The sequence below is a fragment of the Pipistrellus kuhlii genome, unplaced genomic scaffold, assembly GCF_014108245.1.
Source record: "Pipistrellus kuhlii isolate mPipKuh1 unplaced genomic scaffold, mPipKuh1.p scaffold_m20_p_33, whole genome shotgun sequence".
NCBI classification, from domain to species: Eukaryota; Metazoa; Chordata; class Mammalia; order Chiroptera; family Vespertilionidae; genus Pipistrellus; species Pipistrellus kuhlii.
In genome coordinates this window covers 5,804,390-5,832,109 of record NW_023425533.1, presented here as the reverse complement: position 1 = coordinate 5,832,109, position 27,720 = coordinate 5,804,390, and the positions used below count along the sequence as shown (strand labels likewise).

The following is a 27,720-nucleotide window of genomic DNA, read 5'->3' as shown; positions in this document are numbered from 1 at the left end:
CCACAGTAATTAAATTTAAGAGTTTTAGAAATATAAATACCATCCATTCTAGCCCTCTTATTTCACAGATTAAATAATAAGTGTGCTTTATAATTTAAAGAGTGTTTTTTTAAATCTAATTGAAGCCTCACAAAAACTCTGTAAAATAGGTAAAATAATTATTCTATTTCTATTTTCAAATAGATTTTACTGACAAAGTAATGGAGATGCAAAATAAGTAAGTGACTTATAAGGTTATGTAGACAGACTCAAGACTCAAATTTCTGCATACTGATTTCTTTTCAAATGTTTTTTTACTATACTATATTAATTATACTATTTAACTAACAGGAAAAAAAAACTCTCATAACTATGACATATTTAAAATAAAGTCCTCATCTGACCTTTTACCATTATCCTTATTTCTTTTTTCTTTTTTTCCCATCACCATTTATCCCCTCTATGCCTTCTTATTTATTAACAACTCAATAATTATAGATTTTTTTATTGTGCTTGCCATCCCCCAATCATACTATTATGTTTTCTGAAAATTTTATTCTACTCCTTCTTTATCATTTATTATATATCACTTGTTTTGTACAGTAGTATGGCACTATAACAAAGAAAATGCAGTCAAGTCAACCACATATAAAAAGATATTAATAATCAGTGGGAAAATATGCTTGAGCCATTACCTTTAAAGGTGTTTTTTTTGCAAGATATTAAAATCTCTCTGGATTTCAGTTATAATTGTATTTAAAAAAGTCATATGTTGTTGGTACATTTGCCTTTACTAACTTCTTTGACTCCACATTTAGCTTCTCAAATGGTGGCAGTGTCAACCTTCTTATTGTTGGTTATTTAATATATAATTGCATTTACATTAGATTTAAAGTTCACTTCCAGTGTTATCACTTTTTGTTGTTTTGCTGCATTTTTATATTTATTGACCAATTTCCCCTTTTATTATCCATTTTTATTAAATTTCATGTGTATTTAGTTAATTTCATGTCTATACAAAGAGGCAACATGATTACATACTTTGCTATTAGTGCATGAAGGGAGTAACAGATTTTTGTGACTATCAGTGAAAGAATTTGGAAGAAGTGAAATGATTGCTCACTAATAATGATGCACAGCTGTTATTTACATAGTGACTTATGAAGAGGTAATATACCATGGTAACTAAAATTTGAATCATGTTACTGTGGACTGATGTTATTTAACTGAAGTGGGGTAACAAATTTGTGAATATCAGAATATGCAAAGCAAGTGTTCCTGTGCCTAGTGTAACTGAGCTATGAAATGTTAATTTTTAATTCTAAGATAAAATACTACCATTTGAAAGAAACAACAGTGTACTTCAAATACATAATTTCCTTGTTTTATCAGTTTTCCAAGTATTCAAAATTAGTGTAGAATTTGCTTATTGAGATATACTTGCAGGATGCATAGAAAATCTAAAAGCTAGCATCTTGCTTGAAGAGTTGAATATATTGAGGACATTTGCCAATTGAAGCATTTTCTGATGTTACCCATTATAATTTCAGAGATGAGTTATTATGGTAATTTGGGTTCTATTACATAAATTTGAAGATTCACTCAGTCAAGAAAAAATATGTATGAACAAATTTATAAATGTTTTAAATGGCATTTCAAATCAATGAGTAAAAAATGAAATTTCACCTCACACAACATACATAAAAAGTCAGATGGATTAAAGATGTTAATGTAAAAAACAAAATCAGGCAAGTACTGAAAAAATTATATAGGTGAATTTTATAATTTTATTATATAAAAGTCTTCATAACAGCCAGAAACCAATATTCCTGATCTACCTACCAAATCTACTTATCTCAAAATCTTTCCTATCTCACTATGTAGCAACTCCATTCTTTAAGTTGCTCAAAATAAAAAGTTTAGATTCATCCTTGATATCTCTTTCTCATATTTTATAAGCAAATAATGCTGGCTTGACCTAAAAATATATTCAGATTCTGACCATCTCTTATTTTCAATACCACTTCCCTGATCCAAGCCATCAACATTTCTACTTTGTATATTTTAAATAGCGTCATAACTGGTCTCATTGTTTTCATCCATATTCCTCTATGATTTATTTCCATAACAGGAGCTATGATTTAAAAAAAATTAAATTATAGTTATGTGACTATTTCCACTCTCTTCCCATTTCACTCAGCAATAAAAGCCCTTGCTATAATCTATTCCCCATTACCAACCTGATCTCCCACTATCACTTACTCTGCTTAATCCACACTAACCTCACTTATATTTCTCAAATATGTCAGCTGTATTCTTGCCTCAGGGTATTTGAATGATTCCTTCACTACATGAGGTCACTTGACTAACTTATTAGACAAGCTTTCCCTTATACTCTATTTCAAAAGGTAACAATTTTTAGCAATTCCTATTCCCAAGCCTCACATTACTATTGCCATATCTTCTAACATACTGTAAACTTACTTATTTTGCTTATTGACTAGATGTAAGGTCCAAGTAGGCTGTGAGCTTATTTATTCATTATTTATGTATTTATTTGTTTATTCTTTTTATTGAATTTATTAGGGGAACACTCATTAAGAAAATTATACAGCTTTTAGGTACACAATTCCAACACACATCACCTGTACACTGTATTGTGTGTTCACCATCCCACATCAAGTCTCCTTCAATCACCATTTATTCCCCCCATACCCTTATTCACCTTCCCCCAATTCCCCTCTCCCCAGCAATCACCATACTGTTATTTGTGCCCATGAGTTTTCTCTCTCTTAAAAAAAATAATTGATTTCAGAGAGGAAAGGATGAGTGATAGAAACATCAATATGAGAGAGAATCATTGATTGGCTGCCTCCTGCACTCCCCCTACTGAGGATCGAACCCACAACCCTGGGATGTGCCTTGACCAGGAATCAAACCATGAACTCCTGGTTCATAAGTTGATGCTCAACTACTAAGCCAGGCTGACTGGGCTCTTTTTGTTTCTTTTTTTCCTCCACCCACCAACCCAATTCCTCAATGTCCTCCCCTGACAACTATCATCCTGCCTTCTCTGTCTATGAGTCTATCATCAGTCTTTTTTGTTTATTTCTTTGTTTTTAATATATATAATTTTTTTCTTTATTGATTTGAGTTCATTTCATTCATGCTCTATCTTCAGCACCTAAAACAGTACCTGGCACATTGTACATACTCAATAGCTATTTTTTCAATAATTAATAAGTATAAAATTTACATAAGTAAAAATTTAAACTTCTACATATGAAATACTGGCTTTAGTAAACTATGTTATAATACTAACAACTTACTGAGAAAAACTATTTGGAACACATATAATAGATAATGGATGTATTTTTGCTATTTATAAAGTACTTATGCAAATCATTAGGAAATATACAACCAAATCCCTTCCTTAGAAAAGAGGCAGAGTATGAACAGACAATTTGCAGAGAAGGTATAAGCATAAGAAATCTCATTTGTAATGATGAAAATTCAAATTTAAACAATGATGCACTAGTTTTCACCCATTAGGTTGACAAAATTAGATATTTATAAAACAATATTTATAGGAGAAACCAAGATGGCAGCATAGGGTGGACACCCGAATGCAGCCTACCACAACAAATTTAAATTTAGAACTGAAAAACAGAGGAAACATCACCCTGAAGCCCTGGATGGCTGGATGAGAGGAGGCTCTACCATCTGGGAAGGAGAAAGAAGACCCGCTGAACCTCAGGAACTGTGAAGGTGCTGAGAACTGTGCGCGCAAAAAGGGGGCCACAGAGTTCGCTGCCGGCTTGCTTGTGGAGCGTGGAGAGGGCAGGATGAGTTCACTACCAGCTTACTCCCTGCACAGGGAGAGGGCAGACAGCTAATGCACAGCTGGCTTTCTTGTTCGGAGGAAAACAGAACCACCCTATTGCCTGATAGACGGCCCCAGACAGGGAGAGGCCAGACTGTTAGGCAGTGGGCAGAGATCTCTCAGAGGTGTGTGAAACCCGCGGCCACTACTGCAGGACTCAGAAACCAAACCGTCGTAGGGAGGGGCTGAATAAAAATTGTCTGCACCACCCGAGACTCCACCGCATCCAATCGGAGCACAGAAGCCCTTCCAGTGGCTAGCTTCCTCATTTGCTGCCAATAGGACTCTCCTAGGGAGGGGCAGACAGGAATCTAAAGCTTGTCTGCAACCAATTGTGCTAGATTCAACAATGCTTGTCTGTGCCACCCAGAGACTCCACCCCATTCAAGTGGTATACAGAAACCTTCCTAGCTGAGACACTTCTGATCCTCATAGCCAATTGGCTTGGAGATGAATGCTTCCCAGTGATACCAACTACAAGCAAGGCTTAACAACAAGACCATACACACAGCCCACAAAGGGCTACACCAAGACTGTCCACCTCAGGTAACTGGGAGGCTGACTCACTGAACCATATAGGGCACCTTAGCACACAAAGCCACCCTACTAACTCAGGGAAGCTGTGAAAATGCTGAGACAAGGAAATAGATCACAAACAAAAGAAATGGAAGAAAAGAAGAGACTGGATGTAGAGTTCAAAACCACGTTTATAAGGTTTTTCAAGAATTTCCTGGAAAAGGTCGATAAGACCTATGAGGAGATGAAAAGGGATCAACAAGAACTAATAAGGGATCAACAAGAAATAATAAAGGATCAACAAGAAATAAAGAATACATTGTCTGAAATAAAAAAATATTATACAAAATCCTAAAAACATAATGGAAGATCGCAAGAATCAAGTCAAAGATTTGGAACATAAAGAGCCAGAAGACACTCCTCCACAGAAGCAAGAAGGTAAAAGAATCCAGAAAGTTGAAGATAGTGTAAGAAACCTCTGGGACAACTTCAAGCGAACCAACATCAGAATTATGGGGGTCCCAGAAGAAGAGAGAGAGCAAGATATCAAAAACATACTGAAAGAAATACTGACAGAAAACTTCCCCCACCTGGTGAAAAGTCCAGGAAGCGCACAGAACTCCAAACAAAAGGAATCCAAAGAGGACCACACCAAGACAAATCATAATTAAAATTCCAAGAGCAAAGACAAAGAGAGAATATTAAAAGCAGCAAGAAAAAAGCAGGTAGTTACCTATAAAGGAGCACCCATACGATTGTCAGCTGATTTCTCAACAGAAATCATGCAGGCCAGACGGGAATGGCAAGAAATATTCCAGGTGATGAGTAGCAATTACCTACAGCCAAAAATAATCTACCCAGCAAAGCTATCACTCAGAATCAAAGGCCAGATAAAGAGCTTCACTAATAATAATAATAATAATAATAATAATAATAATAATAATAAAAAGCTAAAGGAGTTCATCACCGCCAAACCAGAATTATATGAATTGCTGAAGGGGGTTCTTTCAGAAGAGAAAGTAAATAAAGATAAAAACTATGAACAACAAATATGTAACTATCACCAAGTGAATCTAAAAACCAAGGGAATTAAAAAAAAACCTGATGAACAAAATTAACTGGTGAATATAATAGAATCAGAGGTATGGAAGGGGAGTGAACTGACGATTCTTGGGGAAAAGGGGAGAGGGGGATGTGGGAAGAGACTGAACATAAACTGTGCACCTATGGATGAGGACAATGGGGAGTGGGGAAAGGGCAGAGGGTGGGGTGGGAACCTGGTGGAGGGGAGCCATGGATGGGGGGTAAATGAGGAACATTTGTAATAATATGAACAATAAAGATTTATTTAAAAATATTTATAACATAAGGAGAAAACAGAAAATTTATTATACTGATCAAGCTATAAAGCTATATGATAGGAAAATTTGTCAGTAACTATCAATATTAAAAATGCATTTATATGCTAGGCTCTAGCAATCCCACTCAGAATTTATTCTGTGACAATATTTACCAAATAATATGATATCTATGCAAGATATGGATAAGAATCATATTACATGTATGATATGTTTGTAATTATGAAAGAGTGGAAACAATTTCTGTACTTGTAATATTAAATTATTTATCGTTGACTCACACAAAAACCCTATGTAATAAAGAGGGAATATGCTAATTTGGCCCTCATGCTGTTGCAAAGATGGCGGTGCCCACAGCCAATAAGGATGGAATATGCTAATTGACTACCCCACCCACAAAGATGGTGGTGCCCACAGCCACAAGATGGCAGCACCCAGTCCCCTCGTCCTTGCCAGAGTGGCAGGTGTGCTGAAAGGTCGGGCCCACCCCCAGGGGGGCCAGGCCACTCCAAGCACCTGAGTCCAGAGTCTCTCAGTTCCTACAGTCCCCCAGCCACCCAGGGCCAGCCTGAGGCACAGGCAAGCCTTGGATGATGGCTGCCCAGACACCCAGGGCTGGCCCGAGGCACAGACAACCAGGGCCTGCTGAGGCTTATGCTGCCAGCAGTGGCAGCAGCAGAGGTGTTATGGGGCACTGCTTTCCCCTGATTGATGGGGTGCCTACCACCCCTGAGGGCTCCTGAACTATGAAAGGGGGCAGGCTGGGTTCAGGGACCCCCTCCAGTGCATTAATTTTCATGCATCGGGCCTCTAGTCATATCTAATATGCAAATTAACCATCACTCCACTGCACCCACAAGCCATGCCCCCAAGCCACACCCACTAGCCAATCAGGAGCAAATATACCCAACCAAGATGGCTACAGCCACACAGAGTACGAGGGAGGCTTAGGTTTCCACAGCAATGGAGGAAACCAAGCTTTCCACCTGCCCTTGCCCTACTACCTTTCTTAGGCCTCCACTCAAGGCCACAAAGTTTTAATGATAGAAGATACATAAATCTAAACAGAAATGGTGGCAGCCATGAAGCTAGAAAGAGCAGGAGGCTAGAGTTGCCCCTGCTGATGGAGAAAGGAAGCTTTTCCCATACCCTAGCCAGCACAGGCCTCTGCTTAAGGCTACAAAGTTTCAATTATGGGAGATACATAAATCCCAACAGAAATGATAGCTGCCGCAGAGCAAGTAGATGGCTTGGCTCCACTCCAGGCTACAAAGTTCCAACTGTAGAAGATAGATAAATCCTAGATACCAGGGCCTCTGCTTGGGTCGCCAGGTGGCATGGCCGGCCTGCAAACCATCACAGACCTCTCGCCCAAGTTGTCCCACACCCCAAGGGAACCCCTACCCTGATCCAGGACACCTTTCAGGACAAGTCAGCCATCTCTCTCCCCCATGCACCAGGCCTCTATCCTACCTAATAAAAGAGTAATATGCAGATTGACCAAAACTCCAACACACAAGATGGCTGCCCCCATGTGGTCAAAGATGACTGCCCCCATGTGAACACAAGATGGCCACCACAAGATGGCCAGCATGGGATAACAGTTGGGAGGGACCAAGCCTGCAAGGGAGGGCAGTTGTGGCCAATCAGGCCAGCAGGGGAGGACAGTTGGGAGGGACCAGGCCGGCAAGGGAGGGCAGTTGGGGGCAATCAAGCCTGCAGGGGAAGGCATTTAGGGATGACCAAGCCAGCAGAGAAAGGAAGTTGGGGGTGACCAGGCCTGCAGGAAAGGGCAGAGGGGACCATGTCTGTTGGGGAGGGCAATTAGGGGTGACCATGCCTGCAGCGGAGGGCATTAAGGTCAAACAGGCTGGCAGGGAAGCAGTTAGGCATCAATCAGGTTGGCAGGGGAATGGTTAGGGGGTGATCAGGCTGGCAGGCAGAAGTGGTTAGGAGCAATCAGGAAGGCAGACAGGTGAGCAGTTGGGAGCCAGCAGTCCTGGATTGTGAGAGGAATGTCCAACTGGATCGGGCCTAAACGGGCAGTCAGCTATCCCTCAAGGGGTCCCAGATTGAAGAGGGTGTAGGCTGGGCTGAGGTACACTGCTTCCCTCCATGCATGAATTTCATGCACAGGGCCTCTAGTACTAGATAATAGTGAAAGACAATGTGGAATATATGTATGGGCTAATAAGGAAAGCTAGCTAAAATTGACTGTTACAATAGCTAAATCTAGAGTTTATGTTAGGGGTGTCGAACTCAATCAGAGAAGGGGCCAAAATCTAAAATCCAGCCTAAATCGTGGGCCAAATGGTTTACTGAACAGTCATAAACTGTCATTGTGATGGAAACGCAGCGGAGTGCAGTGATGACAGCGCGGTGCGGGCCACATTGCAAGGCCTGGCGGGACGGATTTGGCCCGCGGGCCTTGTGTTTGACACCTGTGGTTTATGTCTATAAATAAAAGATACATACATTTGGAAGAAGCAGCATTGTCTTATGTACAATATCGAGATTTTTAAATTGAGTAAAATTGAGTCTTAAAAATGATAAGCTATCTATAATACACACATACACATATATAGTAAATTATAGTCTTTGTACACTATTAAAAAGAAATTATTTTAAAAATATCATTCAATAAATTCTTATCTCAGTGGAAATTTTCACTATGTTTGTGAAAGTTGAATGGCACAATTTCTCTTCAAAAACTCTCTAGCTTTGTGGTCTGACTGAATGGTTAAAACAATGCTATAAGACAAACAATTGACTGGGAGCATATATTTGCAATATATATTATAGAGAATAGATGCAGCTTTGCTAGTTATAAGGTACTTCTACAAATCAGTAAGAGTTATAATCTTTTTACATAGAATTAAGAAGTTATCAAATATTTGTTGAGTCCATGATTCTAAAACAACTTCTAAATCTGATTGCTTATACAACAAGTTTTCTCATGGACTAGGGTCATAGAGGAATATGGAAAATTGTTTTTGAAGAAGTACCTCAGATATGCAGTTAAGAATACTATTCTACATTCATTAATTGCCTAAGTTACAAAAAAAGCTGAAGTTACGTTCTTTATAAGTTTTATCACATTGTTAATAATAATAATTGAATAAAGACCAACAACCATATCATTAAAAAGGGTAAATAAAACCAAAATCAGGCAGAAATATGCCTTAGCATTACTAAAACATGAAAAAAAATTAAGATTAATTAGAAGTTTCCCCCCTTTCATGGACTGGCTGCTGCTGGATCCTACTCTACACTATCATGAAAGCGCATCAGGGAACTCAGAAAGATGAATGAACCTGAGCTTTAGCAAGGGCTAAAAACTATGCACCAATTGTTCTGTTGAGACAATTGGTGACTTAAGCAATTTCCTGACCTAATAGTATCAGAGTAAATATTTATTAATATTTACTGACCTTTAAGATAGTCTGTCTGCTACCAGATTGCTTGCCTGCCCAAGGGCAAGATGTTTATTCTAAAATTGAATCAGAGCTAATAGGGCCTGAGCCCCAGTGAAGCCTTTCCCCTAGAGAAAGGTTTTCTGCCTCACCCAGCCCTGATTTATAAATTCATATTTATTGTCCAGTGTATTCATTTGTGTGTGAAATAAGACACTAAGAATATACATCTCAGGTAAAAACTGCTGTTTGAATTTTAACCCTGCTAAGTCTGGCTCCTGCACCTGATTAAACACAGACTCAGCTTCCAGGTGGAGACCTGGAGACTAAGGCAATTTTCTCTTGCCTGGGACCAGGACCACAGGAGATTGATTACCACTAACTCAATAACCTTCAGAGATAGAAACTGTAGATAACCCCCCGAGATAGAAACTATAGATAACCTCTGAGCTCTGCTTCTGTGTTATTGGCTATTACAAGATAGGGCCACATTCTAATGTCCAGCAGGATGTGACTAGCTGCGACCCTGCTGGCTGACCCCAGTCTTTAGAATGTAGTCTTTAGGATTTAGAATTTATTAATAGAACAAAGGAAAATTCCTATGGTTTGAACCTTTAAAAGGGACTGCCTACCCCTGAAATGGTGCAGTCATGCGGAGTCCACCTGCGTGTGGTGCTCTTGTGGCTGTCCTAGCCAGTTATTTCAATAAATCCTTGCCTGGTTTTTTAATCAATCATCAGCCTCCGGTGGTCTTATTTTGAACCTATGTTTTGACCCCACAAGAGTGTGGAGCCCTTCTCTAGACCCTGAACCCTAGCCATGCTGGTTGCAGCTTCACAGGTTGAAAACCCTAAAACCTATATCCTTATTAAAATAAGAAATAAGAGAAGGAATGAATTCTTGCCTATCCCAGGCTATCGTTTATTTAATGAAAAAATAGGAATGAGCACAGTATTATAGAAAAATCACATCTCCTCAGGCATATGTCTATAGTAGGATTACCTTTGTGCCAGGAAGACCTGGAATACCAATGCCTGAAACGCCAGGATCACCTTTCTCTCCTTTCTGTCCAGGTAATCCTGGAGAGCCAGGTTGTCCAGGAACTCCGGGAATACCAGGGGAACCTTTGATACCCTGAGGGCCTATTGAAAACATGTAAAATGCAATATTTTACAAAATACCTTTTATTTGTGGTACATATGTCATGCATATAACCAATTTTTTTTAAATAATTCTACAAATTCTGCTTTATAACAATGAGCTTTACAAACAAGATCTTATAAAAGCCTATTCAACAGGAAGTTTAAGTGAAAGAAGGTACAGCTGAAAACATATACAAGTTTGTAAAATTTTACTTTTAAGGTTTCTAAGGCTCTGTCCCTTAATTCCTAGTTCAAATATTTATATAATGAGACAGCTTTCCCAACTAATTAACTTAGAGATTGTCTCAGTTTGATTCTATTCACACCAATCTCTTTTGTGATAACAAAAGCAGTCAACTATCTTCCATTAGTAGATCTAAATACTTGGGAGATTTTAATACTCACCTGGAAATCCCATATCACCCATATTTCCTTTAGGTCCAAGTGGTCCTGTAAGTCCTGGCTCCCCAGGGAGACCAGGGCTACCCTTAGGACCTAGAAATGTCAAATTGGTAAAATTAAGACAAGTCATCAATATTAAGGCTTCTTGGTTTCCTGGAATGGATCATAATTAAAATGCAAGTATGGAATTGGATGGATCCAATCTTAATACATGATCAAGTTCCAAAGACTTAATCTAGCATAAAATGGGCAAGAAATCTCCTTCAGATCATACTACAATATAATCTCAATAATAGAGGTCTCCTAATACAAATTTATTTTTAAAATGCAAAACTTTTACAAGGACACCTTGTTATTTGCCAAAAACTATTACAAAACCCTGAAGTCCCATTTGTTGTACCGGTATGTATATATGCTTTATTGTATTAATCACAGATGAATAAAACATAATGAATCTGTTTTTAAAATATTCAGAAGTAACTTTCTCATGTAGATTCTGATTATGTGAGAGTAAAAAGGGGAAAGTGGTAATCTGTCATGATATAACCCAGTACATTAGGCCAGGGGTAAATAAATGTTGATGGAGAGGTTCTGGATTGTCACCTCCAATAGTCATGGCTTCTCTGCTTACACATTCTTCTTAGAGCTTAGGTGCTTGAGCTCTAAGGTCCCCAATGTTGCCTTAATCAATTTTTCATTGATTTTTTTTTCTTTTACAATTGCTTTAACTTGGGGACTAGAAAACAAAATTGAATGATATAAAGAAAGATAGTGTCCTTTTCCAACTACATAAAGGCAATGTCATGCAGAATAATGGACCTCACGGGTTCTTATGAAGATGGGACCAGGTCCTCTTTATTCATTAGGGGCCCAAGTAAAAGAAAATGGCTTCAAACACAGCAAGAAATAATTTTATTAGAGATAAGAAAAAAATCTATGTTGACTGCTATATCAATGAGATCATTGTAAGAGGGTGATTAATACTGTAACAGACTGCCAAGGTATGTTGTAAAATTTTCAACCCGGAAACTTTAAAAAAAATAAGCATCTATTTTTAAAATCATATGTTTAACATGGCATAATTACTGACCCTGTCTGAAGGCTCCTACTAGATAACTGTCTTATTTACTTATGCTACAATTTATGTAAATAAAACCCAGCACCTTACTTGGATATACTTCTGATTCTGTGTAACTCCGCTATTACCACAAAAAGAAAACAATACCAAAGCAAAACATCCTACATGTTTTGACTTTTGATACTTGGGCCAAATGGCAATATTTTTGCTAAAGGAGAACACCATGTTTCAGTTGCTATTCAAGGATATTTCCATGACCATATCCAAAATATCATCACACATGAAAAATACATAATTAATTTTTTTAGGGTTCAGGATCAGCTATCCAATATCTACAGGTGGTCTATTATACATACCTGGCGATCCTGGTAATCCGGGTTTTCCCGTCAGTCCAGGTTGCCCTGGGTCTCCAGGTAAACCCTGGTAACCTTTTGGCCCTGAAATTCCAGGTATACCTTCCAATGATGAGAATAAGAGAAACAAGTTAGGCTGATATTATTAATCCATTTAATTAATTTGGCAAAGAAGGAGCACCAACATGGTGGCATAGGTAAACACCTGCATTGCTGCCTCCCACAACCACATTAAAATTACAAATAAAAGACAGAACAACTATCGTCCAGAACTGCAGGAAAGCTGGCTGAGTAGAAGAACTGCAACTAGAGAGGTAAAGGAGAAAGCACATTGAGACTGGTAGGAGGCGTGAAGATGTGGAGGCAGAACAGGCTGGCATCTTGGTATGCCACTTTTTTAATCAGGAGGGAAATACAAGCTCCCACTTGCTCTGAGCTCCAGTGCTGGGCGAAACTTTGGGGGACCCAGACACTTACAAGAAGAAACTGGACTGACTGGCTCTGGGCTTTCTTCCTGATAGAGGTGCTCACAGCAGTCATTGTTCCTAAGCTGGGACCTCCCCAGTGCAGGGCTGACTGGCAGCCATTGCTGTTTGCCCAACCCTGGAGATTCCCTAAGACCCAGCCCCATCCAATTTACAACCCCACCAAAGCCATGTGCAGAGAGTTTTGCATATGAATGGCCAGTCTTTTCTCAGCCTAAAACCTGTCAAACTGCAGTTGGGTCACAAAGCCCCCAAAGCTATCAAAAGAAGGCAAAGGCTAGGACTGCAGAAGTCTGCCTTGCTTCATAGCTGGGCCTCATCTGGGCACTTCCAAACCCCATAAAAAGAGGAGGATTCTTCAGATCTCTCTGTAGCTCCTGCTGGGTGGCTCCAGGCAATGACTGACTTTGCACCTCTTTGGAGACCTAAGAACAAGTGGACCACTGGTCAATGTGAGACCAATGCAGATTACAACTCTTAACATCCATAAGTGACACACTCAAGGAGCAGAATCAGTGAGCACCAAATCCCCACTGAAGAAAGTCCTGCCCATAAGGGTATATCCTGTACAGGATCTCTTCAATTGTATACATAGGTGACCCTATGTATACAAATACACGGATGTAGCCAAAATGCAGAGACAAAGAAACTTGTAAAAAATAAAAGAAATTGAAGAAAGCAAACTACTGGATATAGTTTTCAAAACCACAGTTATAAGGTTACTTAAGAATCTTCTAGAAACCTCTGAGGAACTTAGTGAGACCTTCAAGGACCTCAGAATGAAAAAAAAAAAGATGGAAAAAGACCAGTCAGAAATTAAGTATACACTGACTGAAATACAGAATAATAAACAGAGTTTCAACAATAGAGGAGAGGATCCCAATAATAAAGTCAAAGATTTGAAAGAGTAGGAAGCAGAAAACACCCAATTAGAAGAGCAAAAAGAAAAAAGAATCCAAAAATATGAAGATAATGTAAGGAGCCTTTGGGACAACTTCAAATATGCCAACATCTGAATTATGGGGATTCCAGAAGATTAGAAAGAGCAAGAGATTGAAAACCTATTTGAAGAAATAATGACAGGGTAAAAAGATGGTGACCAGCAGGAAGATAGGGAGGGAGAGTGTGGGAGAGAGTGAGAGAGCGATAGAGGAATGTGTGTGGAGGTGTGTGTGTGGGGTGAAATAGGGACAGTTAGATCCTGAAGGTATTTCAAGGGGCTTCCAATCTGGGCAGTCTTAGATGGCAAAACCCCACTGTTACCACAAACACTCCAGGGAGGACACCAGTGGCACAGAGACCACGTCATCTTGAAGAACAGAACAGCTTGAGACTAGGATACTAGCCTTGCCAGTCCGGTTTTGATAGCAAACCAGGATTCTATAGCCACACTGGTAATAGATCTGCGACCACAGCTGCAGATCCAGGGACACCAAGACTCCAGGTACACTGGCCGCAGATTTCTGTGAGTCACAAAGCCAATCCCACTATCTTGCTGCCCCCCATAGCAGTGGCATAGGAACTCCCAGATCCCAGCTGCACAATAGTGCTTTCTGTGTGCAGACACATAGCAGTGGCACCTCTACCTGACTTTGAGCCTTGGTGTCGGGCACAGGAAGTTTGTTTACAACTACCAGGTCTGCACTCAGGCAGAGAGACTGTGCTGAATTTGACCTGAGATGTGCATCCGTGGTGAGATTGTTTTCTGCAACCAGATCCCATGTCCATGCAGGGCAGGGAGACAGCACTGAATCTGAGCCTGGACATGCGAACTTGGGGAATTTGATTCCTGCGACTAGGCTCCATGCCCAGGTAGGGAGGTTGTACTGAATTTGAGCATAGATGCGCAACCTTGGGTAGACTGTTTTCTGAGAACAAATCCTGAGCCCATGCAGGGAGACAGTGCTGAGTTTGAGCCTGGGGTACAAACCTAGGGAGTTTGTTTCCCATGACCAGACCCTGCACCCTAGCAGAGAGTAAGCACTGAATTGGAACCAGGACATGCAAACCCGGGGAATTTGTTTCCCTCGCCCAGGTTCTGTGCCCAGGCAAGGAGACTGTACTGAATTTGAGCATAGGTGTGCAACCTTGAGGAGATTGTTTTGTGTGAACAGATCCTGTGCCCATGCCGGGAGACAGTGCAGAATTTGAGCCTGGGGGTACAAACTTGGGAAGATTGTTTCCCATGACCAGACCCTGCACCCAAGAAGAGAGACTGTGCTGAATTTGAACCTAAATGAGTGAACTTGGGGAGTTTGTTTCCCACGACCAGACCCTATGCCCACACAGGGTGGCAGCACTCAATTTGAGCCTGGGTGCATGAACACAGGGGGTTTATTTCCCACAGTGCACACCCATATGACCAGACCCCACGCCCAGACTGAAGAGCAGTGACACCTGATTTTGATTCAGGTCAAGTGCACACAGAAGGCTATTTTCTGCAGGGCAGGAGGGGACCTCTTGCCAACACAGTGCGACTGTGCAACCTGGTCTCCCAAGCAGATCTGGGACTCTGAATCTCCACACAAGAGGCAGCGATGAGCACGAGCGACTAGACTCTGTTTATCATTTCGTGTGTCTGGGATCTCTAATTCTCAGTACATTCACATTAAAAGCCAGTGATTCTAATTCTCGGTGCATGAGCACACAGGGACCCTGATTCTTGGTGTGAGGTATAACCAAGCAACAGAGACTCTGATACTCTATTCTTGGAACAGACACAGGGAGCCTCTAACTCCTGACATGCACTAGGGGACTTTTGATAAAAAAATAAAAAGTCAGTTTGTAATTCAGCCCCTAGGTGGCAGTGTTTCTGGATTGACTTCCCCATCTTTTAGGCTGCTCTAGCCTTCCTTCTCTATGGCCCTCTCTATGGTTTGTCTAGGTAGGCTGCCTGGGTGCTGGCTCCCAGATCATCTCTTCCCGCTCTGATCCCCTGTTTCTAGGAAGGCAATTTCCCCGTGCAGTCTCCCAGGATATGCCAAACTGGGCCTTCCTTTCTTAGTACTCAGAAGCAAGGGGGTGAAGGAGACCAGCGGGTTCTCTGTTTCAACATGGCATAGTCAGGGTCCCTGATTCTAAGTGTGCACACGAGGGCACAATAAGCACCTGTGACTGACCCAGGGTAAGTGTGGCTCCCACCAACCCACAGAAGCTGTACGTCTTGATGTCAGAGCTCTTCAGTGAACTTGAGGAGTTCAATACTCCCACTGCACATGGCCCAGGCTGCCACAACTTGACGATGTTTAAACCTTCTGGAGATAGTCAGAATGGGGAGACAATGAAACAATCACCAGAGGAAAGAAAAGGAGGAATTTCCAAGAAAGGAAATAAGTGAAACAAAAGCATGCAACATGACAGAAAAAGAATTCAGAGTAATGGTCATACAGTTCATACACTGGATAGACGAGAAAATCAACAACCTATGTAAAAATAAGAAAGAAATGAAAAATGATATAACTAAAATAAAAAAGACCATGGAAGGCTTCAACAGTAGACTAAAAGAAGCAGAGGACCAAAATATGAGTTAGAAGATAAAGTACAGAAACAAGCCCAATCTGAAGAGCAACTGGAGAAAAAAATTAAAAAGCAGGAGGAGAGCCTAAGGGTGCTTTGGGATAATGCAACATGAAATAGCATACAAACAGGCTAGACAAAATGGTGGCCAAACAGATGGTCCTGTTCTGAGTCTAGTTCCAGAGCAGATAGAAGGAGCGCCTGAGAGTTGCTCAGAGAGTGTTAGTTGGCAAGATGAGGGGTAGCAGAACTCTAAGAGAAGGTAGGGGTCTGCTGGACAGGATTTCCTGACAAAGCAGCCCGCACTATGGCGGAGACCTCTCCTGGAGCTAGGCGCTCAGAGGGAAAACTACTCCATCTTACAAAGAAAAGAGGATCTTATCTGAGGCCTGAAAAGCCCACAACAGTGGAGACCACTGAACAGCTGTGATGCCCCAATCAGCACAAACACTTGGATTTAAGGGAGTTCTTCAATCACCCATGAAAAGATCAGAGTTTGCCGGGGATAACATGAGGGATCTGGCTTCCTGCTGCGGCGGCAGTGGTGGCTACAGCAGCTTCACGGCCAGAGCGGCTCCGAGGCAGTGGCTACAGAGAGAATCGAGCGCTGCAAGACCCAGTGCTGGGTTTGGTGTGATCTTCCCAAAAATCGGGACTTTTTTAAAATGCCAAGTGACATGAAACAAATTATGAATCGGGACTGTCCCGCCAAAAGCAGAACATCTGGACACCTTGGTGCAGACTCATCCTGCGCCTGGTCTCCTTCACCCCCTTGCTTCTGAGTACTAAGAAAAGAATGCCCAGTTTGGCATATCCTGGGAGACTGCACGGGGAAATTGCCTTCCTGGAAACAGGGGATCAGAGCGGGAAGAGATGATCTGGGAGCCAGCACCCAGGCACCCTACCTAGACAAACCATAGAGAGGGCCATAGAGAAGGAAGGCTAGAGCAGCCAAAAAGATGGGGAAGTCAATCCAGAAACACTGCCACCTAGGGGCTGAATTACAAACTGACTTTTTATTTTTTTATTATTATTATTACTTTTAATTAATCAAAAATAAAAGGACACAAATAACTAAGAAATAGCCTATTTAAAATTAAGGACTAGCTTACAAAACTGAGGTGCAGTGGAACGCAGGGAACTGCAATACTGTCTGGACCGAGAAACAGGCGTGCCAAATAGAATAACAGAGGAAGTGAATGACCACCACTGCCCATTTTTTATGCTAATTTTTCTATATTTCTTATTTTATTTTCATTTTTTACATCTTTTACTTAAGAAATGAATTTTTTCCCCTCACTTTATTTTATTGTTTCAATTATTACATTTTTTAGTTTCAATCATCATTATTACTACTGCTATTCTGGATTTTTTGTTTCCTTTTTCTTTTTTTTTAAAATACCATTTTTATCTCTCTTTATTTTACATTGGGATTAGTCTTCTTCATTCTATTTTCATCTCTACTACAGCATCTTTCAACTCTATCTCTACTAGACCTTTACGCCATCACTCTCTTACTAACCATCCCTCTTTTCGTCTCCTGTTTACCTTAACCCTTTCCTGCTTTAGTTTTTCCCTATTCTTTCTGTATACCTCCTGCAAAAATTCTCACCCTACCTATATACCTAATTTCCAACCCACTGCTCCAAGTGCATAAATACCACTCTCTTTGATATATTAAAAATTAAAAAAAAAACACAAACTGTTTTCCTCTCAGTCCTTTTGTTGTTCTTTGCGTGAATATTGATTATATTGAATTTTTAGGCTTTTTAGTGAGATTGATATGCTTATTCTTTTGTTGTTATTGTTGCTTAGTAGTTTTCAATTGCTTTGTTTTTGTTTGTTTTTTACTTGTGTTTATCCTAGCCTTGCATGATATTAGTGGGTATTATAGTTTGTATTAATCTCCAAGTATTTTTGCTGGCATTTGCTGGGATTAGTGGTTGTTCTAATGGAATTTTCTCCACATATATATAGTTTGTTCCCCTTTTCTCTCTTAGTCTGTGCGCTCTCTCTCTCTCTCTCTCTCTCTCTCTCTCTCTCTCTCTCTCTCTCTCTCTCTCTCCTGTTTCCTAATTTCATTTCGACACTGCTTTTTTTTTAAATATATATATTTTTTTACAGAGAGGAATGGAGAGAGATGGAGAGCTAGAAAGGTCGATGAGAGAGAAACATCGACCAGCTGCCTTCTGCACACCCCCTTCCGGGGATGTGCCCACAACCAATGTACATGCCCTTGACCAGAATCGAAACTGGGACCTTTCAGTCTGCAGACCAACGCTCTACCACTGAGCCAAAACAGTTTCGGCTTGACACTCTTTTTTTTGTTTTTTTTTTTCTTCTTTTTTTGTCTCTTTATTTATCCCTCTTCTTTTTCTTTTTTTACTTTTCTTCTTTCTCTCCTATCCCCTAATTTGCCTTTCTCTAGTGGTCACCTTTATTAGAGGTTATTAATATCGCAAATACATTCCTGTTCAGTGCCTTTTGTGTTGTACCTGGTAGTGTTGTATTTTGTGCCTTTAAATCAATGCAGGAGAAAGAGAATTACATAACCACACATCCTGAAAAGAGAGACCATGGGGAGACAAAGCAATAGCCTGCACATGAAAATAAAGCAGGCATCACCAGAAAAGGAAGTAAATGAGTTAGAGGCAAGCAACCTAACAGAGCAAGAATTCAGAGTAATGATCATAAAATGGCTTAAAAGAATGGAGGACAAATTTGACAATATGAGTAAGAACCAAGAGGAAATGAAGAAGAACCAAGAGGAAATGAAGATGAACCAAGAAGAAATAAAAAATGTCATCTCTACTACCCTGTTTCCCAAAAAATAAGACAGTGTCTTATATTAATTTTTGCTCCCAAAGATGTGCTAGGTCTTATTTTCAGGGGATGTCTTATTTTTCCATGAAGAAGAATACGGTACACATTTATTGTTAAATGAAAATAAAGGAAATTTATTACTTGTATATGTTACGGTAGTACGGTAGTTGTCAACACAAACCAGACAAACTGTGAATCCTACAGTATCAAGAATTTACTCATTTATTCAATGACAATCATGTCATCATCATCTTCTGGAACATCATCATAACAATCCAATTCCTGAATTTCCTGTGACTCCATTTCTTTCAGAATCAGTGGACCAAATCTCTCATGATTAGCAATAGCACTGTCTTTAAATGAGTACTTCTTGTCAACATAGCCTGCTCGCAGTGCATTTACAATGCAAATGTCAGTGATTTTCTCCCATGAATTCTTCACCCAAGTCACAACTTCTTGCAGTTTAGGTTCCACACAGTTTCCAGGCTGGTTTCTCTTCATTCTATTTTCAATGTAGTCATTAATTTCCATGCACAAATTGTCTTTGAATGGCTTGTTTATTGCAATATCAAGAGTCTGAGATAGGCCGTCATTCATGCCGGAATCATTATCTGATCTATTTTTCTTTCGTGAAGAAATGTCTTCATGTCTTTAGCGTGGTGAATGCTCACTGCATCTCAGACTAGCAGATCTCTTTGGCTCCCTCACATAAGAAGCGGCAGCATTAAACTGACCCACTTTCTTATAACTGCTTGTGTGGTCCAGGCTTCTTCAGTTTCAAGAATAAAAACACCCAAAACACATTCAATCTTTTCCTTCCTACCCTTAGAAATGATTAAAGGTGGGATTTTAGTGCCACCCAGACGAATTGCCAAAATACAGGAAACACGTGCACTTTCATAAGCAGTGGAGAGAATGTACACTAAGGAGGCACCCCGCTGTTCAATTGTTGTTTGAGATGATTGGCCCATAAACACTGCAGTTTCATCCATAGCAATCATGTTGGAAAGATAGTATTTAGAGAAGTCAGCATCATCAATAAAGGACTTGAATGCAAGTGCTCGCTTAATAACTTGAGTATCTTCCAATCTAAACAATGTTGTAGATCTTCTTAAAGACAGTACACTTCACTGAAGGAAATTATCCAGCCAGTGTTGTGATGCTTTGAAGACTTCGGTGTCTATGTCAAACTGTGGTGCCATTGCAAGGGCAAATTCTTGAATCTGAGCTCTATTCACAACCAAAGCCCTTGCTCTCCTGTCAACAACCCATTCACAGATCAGGTTTTCCAGCTCGGAAATTAATGGTTGCCGACCTCATCCATACTTGCGCTTTTTAGCATTTCCCTTGTCCACTTGTTCAATGAGGTTACTATACTCTGCTCACCATTTTTGGACCAATCTGATACTCAACATTTTCTCTTTGCAGAAAGCAGTAAGATTTTGGCCCCAAGAGTCTTCCACGATTCCTTTCTTGTACTCCACGGAGTAGCTTTTTCTTTTTGTGCTCATTTCTAGGGGTAAAAAAAAGGAATTGGGGTATCAAGGTAGGGGGAGGGGGATCACTTAAAATGACACAGGGGGGATCAGAGGGGGAATCAAAATGGCACTGGAGAATCAGAGGGGGGATTACCATTTTAGTAACCCCCTTTGATCCTTTTGTGTCATTTTGATTGCCCCCTCTGATCCTCCTGTTTCATTTTAAGTGATCCCCCTCCCCCCACCCCTGTGCCACTGAACACCTTCACCAGACATCCCCCTACCCCTTTATCAGACATTTACACCCCGGGGCCTGCCTGGGGACTGTCACTGGGCTTGCTGGGGCCTGGATCTGGGCTGGAGCAGGGTCTGCCACTGACTGAGAAACTTCAGTCATCATGAGGGTGGCAGCGAGCATAAGGTAGTGTCACCAGAGACAGACCAGCACTCACCACCTTTGCCACATCCCGTCCACTCTAATCCTCCTGTTCTTCTACACGCATCTGCGAAAGTCTCCTCCTTTCTCCCACCACGCACTCACCTCTCACTCTGACCTCCGCTCCGCCTTTACACAGTAGTGACGTCAGGACTCTGTGTAATGTCACTGGTTGCTAGATGCCAGTCAGAAGGTGGCCCTAGCGATCAGTTTATGGTAAATTAATTTTCATTCTGAGACAGAGCCTAGAGGGGACCTTATTTTCGGGGGATGCATTATATTTCACTCAAAAGGTAAACCTGTAAGTAGGTCTTATTTTCAGAGGATGTTTTATTTTCAGGGAAACATGGTATGAAGAACTCAATAGAAATATTCAAGAGTAGACTAGAAGAAGCAGAGGACCACATCAGTGAGCTAGAAGACAAGATGGATAAAAAGTACCCAAGATTCTAGAAAAACAAATTAAAAAGCAGGAGGAGAGCCTACGAGAGCTTTGGGACAATACAAAACAAACAATATTAGAATAATAGGGGTTCAAGAAGGAAAGGAAACTGAGGAAAACATGGAAAATGTATTTCAAGAAATAATGACAGAAACTTTCCTGTGATAGAAACGAAAAACCCACACATATCCAAGCTGCACGCAGGTTCCCAAGCAAAATGAATCCCAAAAGACCTATGCCAAGACATATTATAATTAAATTGGCAAACACCAATGATTAAGTAAGAATCTTAAAAGCAGCCAGAGAGAGACAGAAAGTTACATATATAGGAACCCCTATCAGACTAGCAACTAATTTCTCAATAGAAACTCATCAGGCCAAAAGGGAAAGGGATGAAATATACAAAGTCGTGCATAGGAAGGGTCTGAATCCAAGAATACTGTACCAGCAAGGCTATCAATCAAAATTGAAGGGGAAATCAGGAGCTTCCCAGACAAAAAAAAGACTAAAGCAATTTATCTCCATCAAACCAGCAATGCAAGAAATGCTAAAGGGTCTACTGTAAAAATAAAGAAATAGGAAGTGAAGTAGGAACACAGAGGTATAGAATAAAAATGGCGTCAAATAAGTACCTATCAATAAAAACTTTAAATGTAAACGGATATAAATGCTCCAATCAAAAGACACACAGTACAGATTGGATAAGAAAATAAGACCCATTTATCTGCTGTCTACAAGAAACCCATTTCAGAAAAAAAGAGAAACACAGACTAAGGGTGAAGGGAGGGAAAAAGGTTTTCCAGGCGAATGGAAATGGAAAAAACAAACAAACAAACAAAAAAAAAAAAGCAGGGGAAGCAATACTTATAACTGACAAATTAGATCTCAGAGTGAAGGACATAACAATAGATAATGAAGGCCACTTCATAATAGTAAAGGGAGCAATCCAGCAAGAAAAAGTAACACTGGTAAATATACATGTACCCAATACAGGAGCACCCAAATACATTAAAAAAAAAAAAAAACTGGTGGAGGACATTAAGGGAGAGATTAATAGCAATACAATCATAGTAGGAGATTTTAATAACCCACTGTCACCTTTGGACAAATCATCTAAAGAAAAAAATCAGCAAAGAAGCATCAATCCTAAATGACGCACTAGACCAGATGGAATTAATCGACATATTCAGAACATTTCACCCCAGAGCCACATAATATACATTCTTCTCAAGTGCACATGGATCATTTTCAAAGATAGACCATATGTTGGGACATAGGCAAAGTATTTTCACATTCAAGAAGATAGAAATCATATCAAGCATCTTCTCAGATCATAGTGGCATAAAATAGTTAAATCAATTACAATAAAATAATCCAAAGAAATCAAACACATGGAGACTAAACAGCATGGTATTGAACAAGGACTGGGTTTACAGAGAAAACAAGGAAGAAATTGTAAACATCATGGCAACAAATGACAATGAAAACACAACAATCCAGAACCTATGGGACACAGCAAAAGCAGTTTTGAGAGGGAAGCTCATATCTCTATAAGCCTATTGAAAAAAACAAAAAAAAATGGTAAACAAAATTATCTAACTCTACAATTCAAAGAGTTAGAAAAAGAGCAACAAGAAAGCCCAGTGTAAGCAGAAGGAAGAAAATAACAAAAATCAGAGCAGAGATAAATGACATAGAGACCAAAGAAACAATACACAAGATCAACAAAACCGAGAGCTGGTTCTTTGAAAGGATAAACAAGATTGATGAACCTCTAGCCATGCTAACCAAGAAACAAATAAACAAAATCAGAAATGAAAGAGGTAAAATAACAACAGACCCTACCAAAATACAAAGGATTGTTACAAAATACTATGAACAACTCTATTCCAACAAACTGGACAACCTGGAGGAAATGGACATATTCCTAGAAAAATATGACCTTCCAATACTCATTCAGGAGTAATCTAAAAATCTCTATAGATTTGGAAGAAATCAAAACAATCATCAAAAAGCTTCCAGCAAACAAAAGCCCAGGGCCAAATGGCTTCATAGGAGAGTTTTATGAAACATTCAAGGAAGAACTAAAACCTATTCTCCTCAGACTATTCCAAAAATTCAAGAGGAAGGAACACTTCCAAACTCCTTCTATGAAGCCAGCATCACCCTAATACCAAAATCAGATAAAGACAACACAATGAAAGAATATTACAGGCGATATCCCTCATGAACTTAGATGCCAAAATCCTCAACAAAATTCTAGCAAATCGGCTCCAGCAGAACATCACAAAGATCATACACCATGACCAAGTAGGATTTATTCCAGGAATGGAAGGATGGTAACAATATCTGCAAATCAGTAAACGTGATATATCACATAAACAAATTGAGAAATAAAAATCATTATAGTTATATCAATTGACGCAGAAAAAGCATTTGATAAAATCCAATATGCTTTCCTGATAAAAACTCTCAACAAGATGGGAATAGAAGGATCATACCTCAACATAATAAAAGCTATATATGATAAACCCACAGCAAACATCATACTCAATGGGCAAAAACTAAAAACATTCCCTCTAAGAACAGGAACAAGACAGGGATGCCCACTCTCACCACTCCTGTTTGACATAGTACAGGAAGTACTTGCCATTGCAATTAGACCAGAAGAAAATATAAAAGGCATCCAAATTGGAAAAGAAGAAGTAAAATTATCCTTATTTGCAGATGACATGATATTGTACATAAAAAACCCAAAAGACTCCATTAAAAAATTTAATAAACGAATTTGGCAATGTAGCAGGATACAAAATTAAAGCCAAGAAATCTATGGCATTTCTATACACCAACAGTGAACTTACAGAAACAGAGACTAAAAAAGCAATCCCAATTATCATCGCACCAAAAAAACTAAGATACCTAGGAATAAACTTAACTAAGGAAGTAAAGGACCTATATGCGGAAAAACTACACGACACTGAAAAAAAGAGATAGAGTATGATGTCAACAGATTGAAGAACATACCATGTTCATGGATTGGTAAAATCAACATAATCAAAATGTCCATACTTCCCATAGCAATTTATAAGTTCAATGCACTCCCCATTAAAATACCAATGGCATACTTCACAGACCTAGAAAGAATCCTCCAAAAATTCACCTGCAACAAAAAAAAGACCCCAAATAGCCACAGCAATGCTGAGAAAGAAGAATAAAGTAGGAGGGATCTAAATATCAGATTTCAAAATGTATTATAAGGCCTCTGTTCTCAAAACAGCCTGTTACTGGCACAAGAACAGATATATAGATAAATGGAATAAAATAGAGAATCCGGATATCGACCCAAACCTCTATACTCAATATTTGACAAAGGAGGTATGAACATACAATGGAGTCAAGACAGTCTCTTCAATAAATGGTGTTGGAAAATTGGACAGACACTTGCAAAAAATGAAACTAAATCACCAACTTACACCATACACAAAAATAAACTCAAAATGGATACAGGACTTAAACATAAAAAATACTAGAGGCATCCACATGTAGGAAAATCTGACATATGGTAAAAGAACTTCTTTCACTGATACTGCCACTAGAGCAATGGAAGCTAAAGAGAAAATAAACACACGGGACTACATCAAAATAAAAAGCTTTTTTTACAGCAAAAGAAACCAACAACAAAACAACAAGAAAGCCCATGGTGTGGGAGAACATATTTTCAAATGTTATCACTGATAAAGTTTAATCTCCAACATCTACAGACAGCTTATACAACTAAAGGAAGATAAATGATCCAATTAAAAAAATGGGCAATGGACCCATATAGAATATTCTCAAAGAAGACAGAAGGAAGGCCAAGAGGCACATGAAAACATGCTCAAAGTCACTAATTATCTGAGAGATGCAAATTCAAACATAAGGGTGGTACCATCTAATACCTGTCAGTATGGCCAACATCAACAAATCAACAAACGACAAGTGTTGGCGGGTTTGTGGAGAAAAAGGAACCCTCGTGCACTGCTGGTGGAATGCAGACTGGTGTAACCACTGTGGAGAACAGTATGGAGTTTCCTCAAAAAACTGAAATGGAACTCCCATTTGACCCAGTAATCCCACTCCTAGAAATATATCCTAAGAAACCAGAAACACCAATCAGAAAGGAAATATGCACCCCTATGTTCATAGCAGCACAAGTTACAATAGCTAGGATTTGGAAACAGCCCTAGAGTCCATCAGCAGATGATTGGAATAAAAAACTGGTATATCTACACAATGGAATACTATGCTGCCATAAAAAAGAAGGAATTCTCATCATTTGCAGCAACCTGGATGGAATTGGAGAACATCATGCTGAGTGAAATAAGCCAGTCAATGAAAGAGAAACACCACATGACCTCACTCATTTATGGATAATAAAGAACATTACAAAGTGATGAACAAAAAAATAGATACAGAGCCAGGAAAGCAAACAAACAGACTGTCAAATTACAGCGGGGATGATAGGGAGATATTGGGGAGATAATAGATCAACCTAAGGACTTGTATGCATGCATATAAGCTAAACAAATTGGATAAAAACTCTGGGGGAGGGAGGATGGCATGTATGGAAGTGGGGGGGGGGCAATGGAAAGATATGTACACATATAATACCTTAATAAAATAAAAAAAAAATAGCATGCAAACAGTAGGCTTGCCAGAAGGACAAGATGAGCAGCAAGGATTAGAAAATTTATTTGAAGAAATAATGACAGAAAACTTCCCTGATATGGGGATAAAAAAGTTACAGATGTACAGAGAATCCCAAGCAAATGAATCCCAAAAGACTCACACCAAGACTCGACATAATTACAATGAAAAATGTTAACAACAAAGAGAAAATATCAAAGGCTGCAAGAGAGAAACAGAGAGTTACCTATAAAAATCCTCCATCAGATTATCAAATGAGTGTCTCAGCAGAAAAAAAAATCGAACAAGAAGAGAATGTAAGGAGATATACAAATGATGCAAAACAAGGGACTGAATCCAAGAATACTCTATCCAGCAAGACTACCAATCAAAATTGAAGGGGAAATCAGGAGATTCACAGAGAAAAAAACAAACAAACAAAAAAAAAACCCAACACTAAAGGGAATGCTGTAAAAAGAAGAAATAAAAAGATAAGTTGGAACACAGGCTCAAATAAATAAAAATGGCTACAAAAAAGTACCCTTTCAATAATAATTTTAAATGTAAACTGACTAACTGCTCTAATAAAAAGACATCAAGTGGCTGAATTGATAAAAACAAACAAACAAAAAACAACAACAACACATGACCCATATATATGCAATCTACAAGAGACCCACCTCAAAACAAGGAACTCACATAAACTGAAAGTGAAGTGATAGAAAAATAACTTTCAGGCAAATGGAAATGAAAAAAAAAAAAAGCTAGGGATGCAATACTTATATCTGACAAAATTAGACTTCAAAGTGAAGGCCATAACAAGAGATAAGTAAGGCCACTTCTTAATACTAAAGTGATTGATACAACAAGAGGATATAACCCTGGTAAACATATATGTACCCAATGCAGGAGCACCCAAATACATAACAGAATTCCTGGAAGATATCAAGGGAAGAGATCAACAACAATATAATCATAGTAGGGACTTTAATAGACCACTGACATCACTGGATAAATCCTCTAGACAAAACAATCAGCAAAAAGAAAAAAAAAATCCTAAATGACTCACTAGATCAGATGGATTTTAATTGACAACTCAGAATATTTCACCCCAAAGTCAAGGAATATACATTCTTGTCAAGGTGCACATGGGACATCTCCAAAAAATAGACCACATATTTGGTCACAAGCAAAGTCTCCAAATTCAAGAAGACTGAAATTATATCAAGCATCTTCTCAGATACAATGGCATAATATTAGAAATAAACTATAACAAAAACAATCCAAAACATTCAAACACTGGGAAACTGAAATAGCAGTGTTATTAAATATTACCCATGAGATCAAAAAAGAATTTAAAAACATCCTGGAAACTAAGGACAATAAAAAACATAACAATCCAAAACTTATGGGACACAGTAAAAGCAGTCTACAGGACTATCTCAAAAGCAAGAAAAATGTAATAAATCATATAACTCTAAAACTCAAAGAATTAAAGAGAAGAAGAAAAAAAAAAGCAACAAGAATAGCCCAGAATGAGCAGAAGGACAGAGAGAATAAAAAGTAGACAAGGAATAAATAACATATAGACAAAAAACAAACAAACAAACAACAAACAAAAATATAAAAGATCAACAAAACCAGAGCTGGTTCTTTGCAAGAATAAACAAATTGATGAACCTCTAGACAGGTTCAACAAGAAGCAAAGAGAGAGGACTCAAATAAACAAACCAGAAATGAAAAAGGCAAAA

General features: G+C 39.2%; 1 protein-coding gene across 3 annotated transcripts in view; it reads right to left on the bottom strand.

Annotated features, from left to right (window-relative positions):
* Nucleotides 1-27,720, bottom strand: part of COL4A5 (collagen type IV alpha 5 chain) — a 358,160-nt gene that overhangs the window by 86,318 nt on the left and 244,122 nt on the right. For all 3 annotated transcript variants that reach the window (XM_036460732.2, XM_036460733.2, XM_036460734.2), the window contains exons 34-36: nt 12,128-12,226; nt 10,697-10,786; nt 10,152-10,291 (exon numbers count right to left, since the gene is read on the bottom strand). In XM_036460732.2, coding sequence (XP_036316625.1) covers nt 10,152-10,291; nt 10,697-10,786; nt 12,128-12,226 — 329 coding nt within the window. The remainder of the gene's footprint in view (nt 1-10,151; nt 10,292-10,696; nt 10,787-12,127; nt 12,227-27,720) is intronic.